Raw genomic sequence first — 18,675 nt, forward strand, 5'->3', positions numbered from 1 at the left:
TCCAATTACAAGGTGCCTACTTGTGCGTTTGGCTCTCGATCATAATTGCATTTATATGCTTGTTGTATAATGTTTATAATAATATTTTATTGTTTGTCGTAATACGATATGTGTGTGTAGTTGTATTAATTTTAGTTTTATTTTGCAAAACCCGTTCAGAACTCAAGTACTGGGGACGTGAGGGTGCCAAGATCGGACGCGATACTATGGCCGTACAACCGGATAGTTTCTATACATACGTCGACGGTAAATATTATCCAATAATTATTTATATACTAATAATAATAATAATTCTTAACTATTGCTAATTTTACACAAAAAAAAAATATATGGTATTATTGTAACGCATTTTTACTTTAAAAAATATTCTTGCTACATCAAAATAAGAATCTTTCTAATGTAATATATTCCATTTTTAATATTTTTGCATTTAAACTATTTTTATTGGAAATATACAAGTATTTTGTATTTATATTCTGTTTTTGATTGATAATGTTCGGTTCATATTTTATATAGTGATATTGAATCTTCACGGATATATTGAAATTTCAATATGCTCTCATGCTCTCAAATATATTACTACATCTATCCAATATATTTATAAGAAAATATTTTCTGAAATAAGCAATTATTTAAAATTGCTTTAAAATATTGTAGTATATAATATGTATTATTAAAAAACGATAAACGTAAACTCATCCTAAAATAACATATGTTTGTACACAACAAAATATTTTTCCGCCCCTTTTGCATTTTATAATCACAATGTGCACATTACCCAATTTAATATTACAATGCGATTTTTTTCATACATACAATAGTAAGCTTCGTACATAAGTTGATATATAAATATGTATTACAACACATGTTTAATATTTTTCTTCTTATAAAACGCACACACCTTCCATTCGCCCGCGCCTCATCTCATCATTGTTATGCTAATTTATTATTATTCATAGAGGTTATCATTTTAACACAACATCTTTTATTGTGTGTAACAAAATTGATGATGTGTTGATTATCGGACCATTGACCGGCGACGATAATTTCTACATTAAAATCGTCGGCTTAGATCTAACCCCATTTATCTCGAAGTGGCAAGTATTTTGTGTACGCAAAACCGAAATGAGATACATGCGGTTAGAACTAAGTACTTTCATTTTCGAGGCGGCGACTTTGTGGTGTTAATTAGACGCGAATAACCAACGGTTGAGAGTCACTGCTTTATTGTGTTTTGGATCCGAAAGCACGTACGAGTTTGGTATGTGATCGAGAATGTGTCGGTCGGGACGACGTTTATTAAACGAACCGCGCCGTGGGCAATGTTTACAAACAGTTTGTCTATGTGTATGTGTGACTCAATATCATATGATATAGTGGAAAATGTCATATCGGAGAGCTTTCCGACTCTGGAAAGTATATTGATTCGTAACAATGTAGCGCTGCGTTACGTGACTTATTTTCCTATTATTAAATATAATTTATTTCTAAAGCAAATTTCTATTCGTGTAAGTCAGCATTAGGGTGAATATTTTTATTTAAATGTGCTTAGATTTATCATATGTTAACTTATGTTTAGTAATTATTATTCTCGACAAGGTTGATTTATCAAGTTCTTATTTTAAATAAAATAGTTTAATTATTGAAGCATAGAGGCACTCTAGGTCATCGATGATCTATTAAACATGACGCAAATGATTCGTCACTTTGTAGGGCAAATCAGGGGCAAATGAATACTATTGTATATATAGTCTTAAAAAAATCAATAACCTGTAAAATTTATAGAAAATCTAACCCAAGTATTTTTTTATATGTTTTCCTATAATAAATAACTTAAGACAGCGATTCCTTAATTTGGTAAATTATTTTATTCAATAAGGGAATATTATGTTTCTCAGTATTTTTACACTAGCTCTCTTAAAAGATACCCAAGTATACATTTCTTATATTTTTTACCACAATTTAAAAAAATCTTATAAACCCACTTTCTCTATACTGTGTGTTTTTCTCTCATTAAAATAATAATTATTATATAGAGCGTTTAAAATAAGTCCTGTTTCATTTTTAAGTAAAATTGAAAAAATGTTTAAATGATTTATAGCAAAATTTTAAAAAAGGAACAATAAAGTAAAATAATATTTTTTTTTCATTTTACTACATCAATATTATTCTTAAACAATAAACATACTCAGCGGTGCATTTTAAATTAGTGTTTTTTTATACTTTTATAATTATTTTATTATGATATGAATCATATAAAAAAAATATTATTATCTGTTTTTAAAAATAGTATTTTTATTCAATATTTAGTTCAATCGATTTATTTCGCAATTAAATTGAGTTTCTTCTAAAAATTAATAAATAAATGAAATTTAAAAAAAAATGATATAATATTCATATTCATAAATGATTCTTTATATTTAATAGAAGCCTAGCATAATTTTTTTTTTAAGTTCTTATAATAAATCTAAAAATAAATAAATCATATTAAAGATACAGATATTACAACGGTTAATTATTTTTAATTAAGTAAATAATAATTAATTCATTATTTTCACACTAGCTGATTTAAAATTAACTTAACAATGGAATAAATTATATTTTTATATATAATTCAAAAAATATTATGTTTATTCAATTTTTAGTAACTTACAAGCTAAATTTTTTTTATTTTGTGTTTTCTTCTTCTTTATAATATTGATGTGGCGCATTTAAAAATAGCCCTGTAACATTTTTAGTACAAGTTTTACTGATTTATAGAACAGATAAACAAAGTCACTACTTTAATTTGATCCGTTTAATTGTAGCTTAAAAAAAATGTTACAAATTTAAGTACAACATATTTATATAGATTTTTTAATAAAATAATAAATAAATATATTCGAATTTTATAAAAATGTTTAAGTTACATGAAATATAAAGTTATAAACTAACTTTTATGTACTTACATATTCCCCCCCCCCACCTCAAAATTATTATTACTATGTTGCACGTTTAAATGTAGCCCTGTATTATTTTTAGTTAACATTAAAAAAAGAGTATCTTTTATAATCCGATTTATTCTTTAATTTATAAAATTTAAATTATCTTTAAATCTTCATTAGTGCGTTTAAATTTATCCCAGTCACATTTAAATAAAATATGAAGTCATTTACTAAGAATCTAAGTAAATTACATTTATACTGAGATTTATTAAGGATTATTTTTTATAAAATAATAATTAAACACATTTTACATCATTTATATACTATTTGTTTTTTTTTGTACTTCATATTTAAAAAAATTATACTTGCACTAATTGGTATATTTTATGAATATTAAAAGTGGCGCTTCTTAAAATAGACCTGAATCATTTTTACTTACAATTGTAAAAAAATTATTTGATGTATTTAAACAAAATTTAATTATCAACAAAATTAAAAAAACATTTTCTTATAATAAATGCGAAAATAATATGCTGAAAATATAAATTACATTCATATTTAGATTTATGAAAAATATTAAGGTTTATGTTTTGTTATGCTTTTTACACAATTCATAAACTAAAAATAGTTTATTTCGTACATCGTATTTAAAAAAATCAGTTTGATGTATTGTTAGCAAGTATCCAGAATTTTTCATTGTTTTTAGTTAGAAGTAAAAAATGTTAAAGCTATGTATAAATTAAAATTATATACATATAAATAAGGAGAAAATTTTTTTTAGCATTTTTTAAAAATAAATTAATTAAAATTTAAATATTTTTGTTTTAATAGAATATGAAATCATTTTTTTACTTCAATTTACAAAAAAAAATCTTCTTAAATAATGTAATAAAATATATTTTTTTTTAAATGCGAAAAACGAAAGCTTATGTTACTTTATACTTTTTACATAATTTATAAACTAACAAAAAAATATTTTGTTCTTCATAATTTTTTCAATAATTATTAAATTTATTAAATTTATTCCATCGTTTTTAGTTAGAAAGAAAAATCGTTGTAAATAAAAAAAGTAATTTTTGTACATCATATTTAAAAAAATAATTATTATGTATTAACAAGTATCTAGATTTTTTTCATTGTTTTTAGTTAAAAGTAAAAAAGTTAAACCTATGTATAAATTAAAATTAAATATAAAAGTTAGGAGAAGTCATTTTCAAATATTTTTTATAATAGATTAACAATCATTTTTTTAAATCTACTAAGTAAATCACATTTTCACTTAAATTACCTTAATTTTTTTTTTTTTTAAATAATTCACTACAATAATACATTTTAAGGAATGCGAAATAACGAAGGTTTAGTTTTTTTTTATAATAATTTTACTATTTAGTTTAATTAATACACAAGTAGCTTTAAATTATTTTTATTTAATTAATTTCATCGTATTTAGTCAAAATAAAAAGCAGTCATCACTTTTTGAATAAATTAAAAAATCATTTCCTCGGCCTCTATATAAATCGCATTTAAACAAAAATTTACAAAACATATTTTTTCAGAATTAAAATCATATTCTAAAATATTTTACAACTAATGTGAAAAAGTTCCCTTATACATAGTTTTAGTACTGTATCATTTTTATTTTTAATTTGTTTTTTAAGTTCGAGTTATTAAATATAATAAAATTTATATTTGGTAAAAGTTAAAAAAACCTCAAAGTAGTTTTGATAATATTTTTAAATATTTTATGATAGTGAACTTTTTAATATTATAAAATATATATTTTAAGAAATATTTTGTAATTATATTTTATTTAGTGGCCTATTGACAAATTATTAGTAAGAATAATTATAAACAATTAATTTTCATAAATTTTAAATATTATACATATACATATAGTAATAGTATTTCTAGATATTCTTTCTACATTACTGATTCCTATTTTCCTTCTTTAAAATATGCGAAAGGCAATAATCTAATATTTAAATTTATCCAGTAGCGTTAAATGATCATGCATGTAATATAAACTTTGCCAATAAAATAGTATGTAATGTAAGGTTACAATCCGTTAACATCGCGATTTTATTATACCCATATAAAACTTCGGGGTACAAGACAAACGGGCGGCTGTCGTGCGGAAGGTGCACATAATCACAGCGGAAAATTTTCGCACACTCTCTTCTTAGTACTACAATGTGCGGCCAATTTGTTGAATAATTTATCAGCATATAACATATATTGTATGTAATACACGATATACACAAATATGTGGCAATCTCGCAGGTGAGACACGAGACGAAGTTGGCGAGCACACGCGATTAGGTATAATTACTCGTTTTTCTTGTAAATTTGAAGGCGCTACGCCGGGGTGGGTATATCATGTTGATTTACGATAGCGCTTTAACGCCTACCGTAATAACATAGTGGTTGTATCGAGAGATTTTGTTTTAATATTAAGGATGCGAGCCGACTACCAGGCTTTTGTGTGTGATTGCTTTCATTTAACGGAAAAGCGAGAAAGGATATTTCTTTGTAATTGAGCTAATACAGTTTGTTGCCCCATATTGTTTTAGCTATAAAATTGAATCATCTTATTTTTGGGGCAAAAAATATATTTTATAAATTTACGTCAATAACAAACCAATGATTTTGTATATTTTTTACTTAAATAACAACTACAAAAAACAACAAAAGTGGTCCATGGCCTAATAATCAATCGACAACCATTAATTTGCTACCATTAACTTTTAGACGATTTATATTTCCTGTGTCTTATTTTTAATTAACTTGTCGAATATTAATAAAAATAATTATAGCGTTTATTTGATTAACACAAATTTGTATATTTATATTAAATAAAATATAAAGCAATTAGGCAACGAAAGCTCACCTCAACCGATAATCTCGCAACTTTCTCCATCTTTAATCGAATTTCAGGCAAACTTTGAAAACATTTTTTTTAAATAAACTCAGATTAATCAATCAATAACCTCGACAGCCATTCAAACGAAACGCAGTTTATTAATCAAAATCAACATTCGCCATAAGTATTGCCAGAATTTTCATCGAATGCACAAAGGGCGTAGAGACTTCCGGTTATTTCTCACAAAAGGATAAAATATTCATCACGCTGAGCTCAGTATTAGCTTTTAACGTTTTTTATGCAATACCACACCAATTTTTACGTCAGATCTTTATCGGTCTAATTAATTATTAATAACTCGATTGTGTGTTTTTAAGCACAGTGGTTCGAAACATTTGCAATATATTTAATAATAATATAATATGTATGAAAAGCGCTAAATGCGCTTTTCTTTAAAAATATTGTTAATGATATTTTTATTAAAATAAATTACTAGCATCATTATATTTTATCTGTATAATTAACGAAACATTCATAATGCAGGAGAAAGGTTTGCCATGTTTTTTTCATAGCGTGTGGGTGTTTTATGTTTAATGTTTTTAAATATTTCGATTTTGTATGCTATATATTAATGATTTCACACACCTGACTTTCAGAATATTTTGGTTTCTGTTATCAGTACATTACGTGCAAAAGTCTCTTGTTCGACATTAACGAACCGGAAAAGTTTCATCATTGTTTCCTAGTAAAACAAACGGTGATTAATTTTACGATCGGCTCGGTGTGACTGACTGGCGACTATAGTTTCAATTCGATCTTCATTCGCCTCTGGACCGTTACACAGTTTGTTCTAATAATCTCGTTCATGCGATAAGAAATTAGAGCTTCTAAAAATTGCCTTGGAAAAGTTGAAAATAGTTTCCGGAAATGTTTGGTGACGAAGAGACATTCAATCTCGACAATTTACCCAATTATGAAAGTAAGATAAGTTATCATTTTAAATTATTTTATCATTATCCATATATTGAAATTACTTTAATAATTAACTTATAGTTGTTAAGAAAAGTATCATTCATTCATTTTTATAACATATTTGGTAATCATGAAATAAATCTCGTTTTTTATAACCACTTAAACGGCAATGAGTCACTTTTTGATATTTTTTCAAAACAAATTAATTGTTTAAAATTTAAATCATATTAATTATTAACATTTATTATTTTTTAATTCGTAAATTATACAGTAAAGCAAGTATTTTATATTTATTTTAAGAAAGAGCTATTGACGCGTGAAGAAAAAAAACAGGTGACCCATTAATTAGTCGTTGGCCTTTAAATGGTTAATTTAAGTTTCAGTCTTGCTTTGGCCGTTGATACAGTACTATATGTATTGATACATATCTAGACTTGGTCCTCAAAATTTATAATGCCAGAATTTTTACCAAGGAAACAATTTATACAAAATTGCATGTTGTTTGAATTTCTTAAGAAAAATTTGCTAACCACGGTCACTTAAAACATTTGTAAAGTAGTAAATGATCAATTTAATATCCACAAAAGAAAAAAATAAACAAAAAAATTGGACAATAAATTATTATATTATGTATAGTCCTGGAAATAGGAGACCAGCAAATATATACAATGATGTCCTGGCTACAGAAATGGAAGTAAATCCTACTCAAACTAATCAGTTGGCCGAAAAACAGTGCATAGACACAAAAAGATTGTGAAAATTTAAAGAAAATGTATATGGCTTACACACGAAAATGAAAAACAAAAATATGTTGTACTACAGCAATCGTTGTAGAAGACAGTGGTTATTCAGAAGTCAAGTAGCAAAATCTACCTCAAATCCCGGGTTTATTGTAAAAAATGGTAATTTGTATATTTTGTGCAATTGCAAAGAGATTGTGCATTAAGAAATTCTTAAACATGGCCAAACAGTAACAACAAGCTTATGTTGTGATTAGATAAATCGTTGTACAAGTACGTTGTAGAAGTAAAAAATCCCTACACTTTTCAACAGAAGTCGAATAATTCTACAACATCAAGGAACTTAAAGAAATTTTTATCTCATCCATATTATTCTTCAGACCTTGCTCCTTCCGAATAATAAAAAAAATCAAAATACAGACGATGTGAAAAGGGAGCGATCGGAATATTTTACATCAAACATTTTATGCTAATGGATTTGAAAAAAATGCTCTAGTGAGAGATGATTATTTATTTTAAATAAAAGTATATTTACTATCATTATTTTTTTTTTTATTAAGATAACGACATTTATTTCGGGATTACTTAATATATAAAGCAAGTTGATTTATGCAACAATTATAAAATTAAGAATACATATTTAATTTAATAAGACCGAAACATTTAGGAACAACTATTTTTTTTCTGAATTTTGTAGTGAATATTATTTCCGTCACAATTAAGGTAACATGAACGGCAAGACTCGCTTTCCGTTGATGTTGGCTTAATTGTGAGCAAAGAGTTATATATAGTGATTTTTGCTTTACATATTTAAAACAATACCTTAATTTTGGTATTACCTAATAGTAATTTCATGAAAATAAGAAACCACATATAATTTCTTTGATGTAGGATAATATAGTTTGAAGTAAAATTTGTATTTTTTTTATATAAATTATTCAAAATAATTAAATAATTTTATGGAATTTCTGTGATATTTAATACTACAAATACTTATTTAAAATAATAATTAAAATAAGTATTGAAACTTAAAAATACTAGGTATTTATAAACACTTTGAGGAGTATCGCCGTACATATACGGCGATATCTATCATTGTTTAGAAGTACCCCAGATAATATTATATTTATATTGTAAATTATTTTTATAGAAAAAAAGTACGAAATAAAGTAACATAACAAAAAATATTTTGCAATAATTTTATAAAAAATATTGAGAGCCACTGAATTAAATTTAAAAAATTTTAAAATGGCCAAATATATTAAATATGAATTGATTAATAAATTTTAATTAAATTGAAATAAAGTAAAAAAATTGAAATAAAGTAGTAAAATTAATAAAATTAATAAAATGTTGAGAATTCTTATATAATTTACTATAAATGTAATATAAAATAATAATACATTAATAAAAAAAATAAAAAATTATGAAAGAATACATAAGATTAACTCACTATTTTGTGTACTCTAACAAATTAACAAATATGTATAAATTAACTCACTAATCAAAGGGTTAAAGCAAAATTTCATACTATTATATATGTGGTCAATAGACTTTGTTTCAAAGTTAAGAGCTTATAAATGTAAATATTATACATATAATTAATTGTTAATGTTAATTCTATCAAAATATGACTTTTTAATTTTACAAAATACACAAAACTACTAAATAAAAAAGCTTTGTCTATAGATTACAATATTTTTAAATTGGAAAGAATAAAAATTTCTACAAAAAAAAATGTGTAGTATTTTACAATAATATAAACACGTAAAGGTTTATTTATCTTTTTTTATAGTTGTATGTGATGCATTATTTCATTAAAATTATACTTGATTACTTTATTGCTGTATTACTGAAAATTGTTACTTATTAAGATCAGAAAATCAAAGATATTTCTTCGTATTTAATTATTTCTTAATATCAGAAGAGATTGTTGTTGAACGGTAAATTCTAATTTTAATACCAACTTTTCTAGTTTCGATCACGATCTTCATTTCAGAAGCCACAGCTTCCATCACGCTCTCGTACGCAACGTAAACGTGAACAGTAAAAACACTATTTTTTATCATCTTCTGCTTCTAATTACGCCGGTTTCTATATTTGCATACGTGACTCATCCCCGCCGAGAACTTTTCAATCGTAGATAATTAAATATTTACTTAAGATCGTGATCGAAGGCGTAATCAATTACTATTTGTTCATCATAGTAACGTAATAAAAATACCAACTCCATGAACAAACACATATAACTCCACCTCTGGAACACCTTCGTCGAGCAATCGAGAACGGGGCGTGATACAACGGGCATCACTTATGTCATTAATTTGACTACTCGTATTACTCGCGTATCGTCTTTCATCACGCACGAATGCCATTGAGCCGTTGAGATGTGGAAGTAAAAGTAAGAGTATCTTTGTACAAATTTATGGTCCATAGGCGAAAAGGTATTGCGATTTTCCGCTCAACTAAACAAATAGAAGGAACGTGTCGGAATAATGTCTACTATTGTGAGCATTGTTGGCTACCGATAATAACGTTCCAGCACGTACATGTTATCTATAGATTATATTCATGTATCATTTCCGTATATACATATTGTATATTAGATCATTTCAAGGTCATATATTGGCTCAGTATTATACTAAATTACATATCAAGAAACATTAAATATAAATTTGACTCTTGAAATCTGTTTCTAACTACAAATGTTTAAGAAATACTGATACATATCGTACAAAAGTTTATGATCAGTTACTAACAGATTTCAATAGAAATTTTTATTGATATCATCAACGCAATCTCAATTTTATTTATGTTTTGACCTTTGACTTGAAGTAGCACGCAAGCCTCAATCACTTTTCTATAAAAAAATAACATATTTCCCAACGGAATAAAACTACCTTTATGACTACGCATTGTGTTTACTTAATCGAATATGGTGTGTTGTTTGAGCTTTTTTTTCTTTACGCGAATAATAGCCGGTAGCGAATTCACCTGACCGGGTAGCGTTATCCGACACCGTTTGAAGTTGTGCTATTGCCACATGAGCCGTGATGTTGTTGTGCCTTTTCTCTCTCAATTATCCATCTCTGTGCGCACTTCTTTCATCTCTCGCCGGTGTGTGATGTGTATCGATCAAACGCAGCATCCACCGCCGCCGGGGGTGGTCCATTGTGGTAAAAGGATCTTCACCAGTCAATTTTACCTGTATGGCACCTTTGTGCGAACTTTTTGCACACGACAATCGCAACAATGCAGGGCAATCTTGTAAATGATCAATAACGCCAAATAACGCACCATTTTCTCCATTCTGGGGTATTTTTTTGGGCGCGGTATCATCCCTCAAACGAATGATACTCATTGAGAAGTCAAATCGGCCATTGTACAGCTTTTTTCCCACCCACGTATAACTGCCTACATATTATGCTCATCGGCGTTTAAGGTGTAGAATACCAATATTTTAATACATATAGCATAATAGCTATTTATTGTAAATCTTCCATTGTGTTAGCCCAATGCGTCATAATGAGATAAACATAATTCATTGAGATTATTAATATAGTTTACAGTCAAAATATCACTACGTAGTAAATTTCGATTATATTTAAATATTCATCATCCGTGAGATTGGGAAAATGTAAGAAAACCTAATCCAAGACGATTGATCTGAATTATAATTATATAATATTCACAAATTCCAAGCTCCCAGACACGATTGAAATTAAAAACACTAGGATTCAAAATAATAGCTCCTGATTTATACCACTGACATATAAAATATAATTTAGATGTATAAAAATATCAGCAAAGTTAAAAGTAATAGCGATATTATAATATTTCCACGAGTTTAAAAGAAAAAAATGTATTTTTAAAAGCTGCCACAAAGATTGAATAACTTTATCTTATATGGAAAATTTCATAAATTGTACACAGTGCAATTAAAAAATCTATAAAATTATTATCACTTTGCGAAAAAAATATTTTTAAATGCATTTTACGATTATTGATATTATATTATTGGATTACAACTAAATGATTGATTCTGATAGACTATGTTTCAAACAATTAAATGTAAAAGCATAAATAGAAATAAAAAATAAAAAAATAATGCATAGTATTTGCTTTACAAAGTTTTAAGGAGTGTAAATACTTTTTTCCTTGTAAATATTAATATTTTACGGTTACTTTTGACGCTTTAATATATAGCATATGGCGTATTTAAGGGGGCGGGGAAGGTGGACCGTCCCGGGTGGCACTTACTTAGTGGCGGCATTTTCGCGATGGAAGGACCATTTGTGTAGTGTCGTTCTTAAACTGAATACGCTAAAAATATATATCTACGTAAAGCTAAAAGCTAACCTGAATAAGTGAAAACAATTTTTTGACCCGGCCGGTAATAAAATGCCGCCCAAAAAATTTGGCCAGTTTTTTAGAATCGGTAAAAGTCGAAGTTAAACCAGATGTTCCATATCATTTAATTGAGTCGGGCAAGTGCTAAAATGTTGAAATAGTCAGATTTTAAATAATAAAATCTGACTATTTCAACATTTAGAGAGGGGGGAGGGGGCAAAGACAAATCTAGAAAAAGAATAACTCTCTGCAATGAATCTTTTTCTAAAGAAAAAATCTGTAGATTATTTACATAAATGCACAAACAATTTAATGGAACAAAGTTTTTATTTTAATACACATATCTCTTAAAATAATTTCCTGTTAAATAGCACTCTTTAATAAATATCAAAAAATTACATATGCCAGGTAAGGTTTGATTCAATACATCATTTAATAAATAGATCAGATTTTTTAATCTTGGTGATAAAATTATATTAAAAATCCATAGGCTTTTACAATAATATTTTAGTAATTTATATGGGTATAATTTTCTTAAATATTAAAATTAATTTATTGTATCCCTATTTATAGATAAAAAATAATGATTTAATTCTGCATATATAAAATAATATATATATAATACATAATAAAATCTTTTTTTAACTAATACACGCTTTATTTTTATTTTATTAGATTAAAATTGATGGCAAAACGCGCGAACGCGACTATGCGCCATGTTTTTCCAATCCAGCGCCGCATTGTTGTCGTCACAATGCGAAAACGATCAAACAACATTGCACATCAATGCCATTCTTGTACATCTTATGTTAATTCATTCGCGTGGAAGACATCCAATAAAATCCTTATTGTATTCCTCGTCGTAATGGCAGCCGTTTATTGAGCCACCTTTAGAGGCTTAAAAATGGATTTCGTGAAGAGGGGCAGCGGAGAAATAAAACCGTGCCATTGTTACCACAATATATCCATATAATACATACTAAAGCCTTTTTACTGTGTATATAATATAAAATGAACGTTTACGGCCGCTTTAATCCAATGAAAAGCGAGCTTTATGATTATTTTACGACTTTATTGTGATGTTGTATTTTTTCTGTTCTTATTAGGACAAGGTCGAGTTAACCAACTGGGAGGAGTCTTCATCAACGGAAGACCACTTCCAAATCATACCAGATTGAAGATCGTAGAAATGGCGGCTGCTGGAGTCAGACCTTGCGTTATATCAAGACAGTTGAGGGTCTCGCATGGATGCGTCTCTAAGATACTAAATCGCTATCAGGTATGCATAACTTTTTATTTAATATGAAAAATATGTATCAAGAGTTATCTTATTTTTATTTTATAAAACAGGAGACTGGATCAATCAGGCCGGGAGTTATAGGCGGTTCCAAGCCGAGAGTCGCAACCCCTGAAGTGGAGAACAGGATCGAAGAGCTAAAGCGACAAAATCCAGGTATTTTCTCGTGGGAAATCAGAGACAAGCTGATCAAGGACGGAATTTGCGACAAACACACCGCTCCTTCGGTCAGTTCCATATCGCGACTGATAAGAGGCGGAAGGCGAGACGAATCAGATCCGAGAAGGAACCACAGCATCGACGGCATACTCGGTGAATATCTTTGATCTTATCAAGTAAATCAATGAGTGCCGGATAGCAAACATTTTCATCTCTCAATTCTATTTGACAAATCTGTGGAAACGAACAGATTTAAAATAAATACAAATAATCATAGACCGGCGAGCCGTGATGCCGCATTTCCTGATCAGTGATTTTCATTATATATTTACGTCCGAAAACCGCTTAATTGTGACGAAATTTTTTCGACAAAGACAGACGTGTCTAAATTTCATATTAACCTTTACAAGCCGAGTAGATTCGTTCTATACATGTTCAGAATTCAAGCATGTGAAAAAATTCCTTTGATGTCACTCCTGCATTTGTCAAGTCAGAGAGCTCTTTGTACGTTTTACATTTTCAACGTGAATTGAACCCATACAAATGTTTTTCTTTTTAAAAATTTGCATAAAATATCTAATCTAGACAGCTACGATCTGATCATATTACATTCGGAAATGATTTTGAAGATTCGCTCGAATGTTTTTTATCATTATATTAAATTCTACGTTAAGAAAGTTTGCATTTACAATACGCTTAACCCAATAAGTACATAAGTTCATTATTTCTGGCTTACAAGTTAAATTAAGAATTTTCGAACTTTTTTTCCTTTTTTACCAATATTTACATATAAATTTGAGATAAATTATTTAAAAAAGCTCGATCGAAATCTGTGAAATTTATTTGATTTTTATTATTATCATTGAGAGTTATTCTGTTCAATGTATAAAAATGAAAAAAATTGTAGGTAAAGGGTCAAGGGAATATGTGGAATGATTAAAAAATCCAATTATAATTCGTTTAATTTTGCAACAGTAATTAGTGAAGTACGAGGTCTTGCATTATCTTAGAAAAATATAAGGGCTAATTTTATATGAATAGTTGCAATTTCCCTACGATGTGATTTTGTTATAATAGTCTCACCGTGTTTTAGAATCGATCGATGAATAATTCCTTCAGAATACTACTATACTGTCCCCATATTTTTTTCGATCGGAAACTCGGTTTTAGAGCTTATTTGAAGTCTAAAAATGTTTCTTAATCTTTCTTCCTAAATAGCATATAGAGTTCTTACACAGGACTTTTTTCAAGATTAATATCGATAGAAAGGAATTTCTCGAATCAATGTCCTACAATTCTCTGACTATCAGTACCTTCTCCAAATCCCAAATTTATATTTCTCGTTACCTTCACCGCACTGTATTTTAATTTGAACTGGTACAACTGTCTTGCTTCAATCATAGCTCGTTTCCGAATGATTCAAAATCGCGCAATAGATATTTGTTAGAAGAAAATACATTAGTACTTTTAGTCAGGGAAATAAAAAGTGAAGTTAAGTGAAAAACATCATAAATTAAAAGCTCGTAAAATATAATTTTATTTTATAGATACTATTCGCGCTAATTATAAACCCGTTGACCAGATTCGTCGCCTATTAGCTGCACATAACAAAAATAAATAACGACCACCCATCGATACGGTAAACGCGCCTTTATCTGATCATCTCGAGCGCTTACTCATGTCGTGATTAAAGTTATCGCTGAATCTGACAATGTGGTCCGCAAGAATGATACGCTCCGGGAGACACCCTTTCATTTCCATATTAAAACAGTTTCCATAAGCGGACACGCAAGGCCGCTGCTCTCTCCGAGCAAATCGTCGAGCATCGATCTTGATATGATATACTTCTCGGCGATCGTTATCATGTCAGATACTTCAGTGTTAAAATACGAATTTTCCCCCATCCCTATCAGCTCGGATTTTATTTTAATACTAAAATAAAATATTTTAATTAAAACGATACAGACAGTGTAGCATGCGAGATTAAAGCTAAAAATAACGAATTTCAATAGGTTATGAAAGTCAAATGAGGGGCCGCTGTGAAAACTTTGTCCCGAGCGGACGCGCTTCTCTTTTGTGTAAACTTCGGAAAGCTCCCTGATCTCATTTGCGATATTTATAAAATGTATATACCATGCGTTTATATTTTATTCGCCTCTTTTATAATTTAATAAAATTATGCATGGCCAAGAATGTGGGGTTATGACCGTCACGTCGTCGTTGAAATTAAAAAATATATTTTGACAGATGACAACAATGGCGGACGCCCACTTTACATTGATAATAGGCGCCGTTTTATTGATTCCTAATCGAGATTTTCGCGATAGGTGTTCTCTCTCTATTGTCGTTCGATGTCTAATACTAAAGAGGGATAGAGACGTAGTTCGATTTGACGTTCGCAGGTGATGCGGCGCGCGCGCATGTCTCAATATATCATGGCGATGGCCGGCCGATCAAAGGGCGCGCGGCTTCGCACGAAATTGATGGTTATAAAAATGAAATTAGTCCAGAAAGGTGTTATTATCCCATCGCATGCCGGCGGGTACGAGCGCGCTTCGGAACGCTCTCGCAGGGCGGCCGTGCCAATATCCTATCGAGAGGAAAACGTTGAAAGGTTCGGGTCAGGGACGGACTAGGCCGATGGTGGGCGATCGCTTACGTTTTATTACTATGGTGGGAATTCAAAAAGTTCAACATTTAGAAGTAAATAAATGTCATCTGTCAAAACGTAGTCTTAAATCAAGTTGGCCAAAACATGCTAAATTATGACCATATCTAATTGTATTTTTTATACTCATAATAACATGTCCACTTAAGCAATAGCATTCAAACAACCATCAATATAGATTTTTTATTTTTTATGGCGACATGACGGCCATAACACGACATTTTTTTACCATATCGTAATTTTATTTTAAAATATTTGCAATTTATTAATATTGGATACAACATTTATCCATCAAATAAATAATTTATAAATTCTATTCCAATAAAAATATTATATGTAAAATAAGAAGCTCAATAAAAGTTGTCTTAAATTTTTGCACTATTCCACAATTTTAACCCCTAACGTTATTTTTCCGAGATCAATATAATTAAAAATAATATTAATTATTTTTATATTTTTGATCTAGTATTTCTGCACCTAATACTACATATAAAAGATAACAAAATGCTTTTTTTGTAATATTAACACACAAAATTATTTCTCAGTGACAGAGCAATTTAATAACAGATACACAGGGTTTTTGTAACGCAAATCGTGCGTTTTGACAAGATCGACAATTTCGTGTTTCTGACACAATTCATAGATTTTTTTAGCCGCGGTAGTTGTATTATATCTTTTCAAATTCCTATCACATACAATATCATATATATTATTCCAGGCTATTATCAATTTGTGGTAGGGTGAGATGAAAAGAAACAATAAAGTAGCATAAAAAAACTTTGTACATACTTGAATTTAGAATGGCTTGTATTACTGCAGCAGAATCAACTTTTACGAATTCCAAATTTACGCTATATAAATATTGTAAATACCGACCTGAACTGAAATTATATCATTTAAAATTCACAATTAATAAAAGCAATATTAGTTTTAAGTTATGTTGTACTACATAGCGCTTTAGTTACAGCATAACAATAAAATGTATGTATTAAGATGTCAACCAACATAAGTTTTTAAAATCAATCAAATATAAACACATCCTTTTTGAGGGAAAAATGAATTACAAATAAAACTACATATCAATAACTCCAACTAACAGAATGGTATTCCCCCCTTTTTATTAAATAAATGGCGCGCCACTGTCGTCTCGCACGACCTATCTCCAGCAATCGCGTTAAATCGCGCTTGCATCGAACGCGAATAACTTTGTAAACGACAGCGTTTTCCGCGCGCCGAGAATCGCCGGGCAATTTTGCATATCTTCATTGTTGCCCATCATCACCCGTGTTTATCGTGAGCGAAACGTCTCATTTGACTTTATGGTCGCGTTTTTACGATTTACGACCAAGTGACACAATCCAAGTGTGTTTTTTTTAATTTTATATTTCTCCGCCGGAACCGTAAATTCGATGAGACGCGCTCACTGAACGGCGTGCAAAATTTTATAACGATCTAATTGTCAGCGCTTCGTTTTGCCGTAACGATTCCAATTCGCACCTGTCACGCACTCGACGCCATTCGAGTGCGTCGGTGTTTTTGACAGTTTTGGCCACAAGTCGCTCGATTTACACCATTATTTTTTTAATAAAAATTTATTTTCCCCCAAGTTTTATTTTTAGTAAGTAACATAGTTTGCATCAATTAAAAATCACACTAATCTTTTACATAATAAAATAAATATTTTGCAATGATTATTTTAAATAAGACATTTAAATGGATACTTTAGCGCATATTATCAGTAAAAAAATATTAAAGTCATTTGATTCAACTGATTATAATGCAATCTACATAAAAACTTATGTTAAATTTACAATATTATATTAAATTATTAAGACGTTGTAAAATCAATGGAAAGGGTAAATTTTATTTTATACATCTATTTAAAATCTTATTAAGCATAAGACTCGAGAGTATATTACTTAATTTGCAAGTCCAATGAAGCCATAGATAGATTGTATGAGAATATTATACCATATTACCGTTATTAGAAGCTAAATCACTTACTCTAATTATAATAATCACGAGATAAGGAGGTGATAAGGATAATCGATATGATCAGTACACTAGTAGCTCATAATTATATTATATAAAGCAGTAGCGTTCTCAGAAAATATCTGAACGATCCAGAGGTACATTCTGTTCCATACCTAACGCTTTCAATTTTCTTCAAAATATTCGCAAAGAAAAAATAGATCGCATAGGTCGACGCCGCAAGGCGGACACGAAAACCGGATCATCAACTTCTGTGCGCGTGTACCACAAAACCCAATGATTACAGTCAATCAATTTGATTGACCCACAGACCTCCCCTATAGGAATCGTTCTTGCACAGAAACACGATGATGGGCCCCACATAACACGCGTTTTCCACGGGGAGGTCGAATTAAGATATTAAAACACACCGGATTACACATCCACTTGCCACCGCAACATTCGCAAAACTTTGAAAAAGTTTTGCGAGAGACCACCCATACAACACGGTAGAGCATTTACATTTTTTGGTTACTCTATGAAGTCAAGTCAATGAACACCACGTCTGGTAAATAATCAAGACAGGAAGAGACAAGCCGAGATTAGTTATCCCTCGAGCCAAACGTTCATTTTGTGGTTGGTACACAAATTGACCGTGACAAAGTTGATAAGCCGTGTTTGTTAGTATTTATGTATCCCTGAGGCAGTTTAGAATCGATTCCGTTCGGATGTTT

The 18,675-nt window shown here is 29.2% G+C and overlaps 1 protein-coding gene across 4 annotated transcripts in view; it reads left to right on the forward strand.

Moving 5' to 3' along the window:
* Nucleotides 1–18,675, forward strand: part of gsb (paired box protein gooseberry) — a 47,672-nt gene that overhangs the window by 15,740 nt on the left and 13,257 nt on the right. Inside the window, exons 2-4 of one of the 4 annotated variants that reach the window (XM_088197742.1) lie at nt 160–246; nt 12,953–13,125; nt 13,197–13,455. In XM_088197742.1, coding sequence (XP_088053868.1) covers nt 160–246; nt 12,953–13,125; nt 13,197–13,455 — 519 coding nt within the window. The remainder of the gene's footprint in view (nt 1–159; nt 247–12,952; nt 13,126–13,196; nt 13,456–18,675) is intronic. The other 3 variants (XM_088197744.1, XM_088197745.1, XM_088197743.1) reach the window with 3 other exon arrangements.

Source organism: Plectrocnemia conspersa, unplaced genomic scaffold (genome assembly GCF_051122295.1).
Source record: "Plectrocnemia conspersa isolate PC_06_02 unplaced genomic scaffold, ASM5112229v1 ptg000011l, whole genome shotgun sequence".
Lineage (NCBI taxonomy): Eukaryota > Metazoa > Arthropoda > Insecta > Trichoptera > Polycentropodidae > Plectrocnemia > Plectrocnemia conspersa.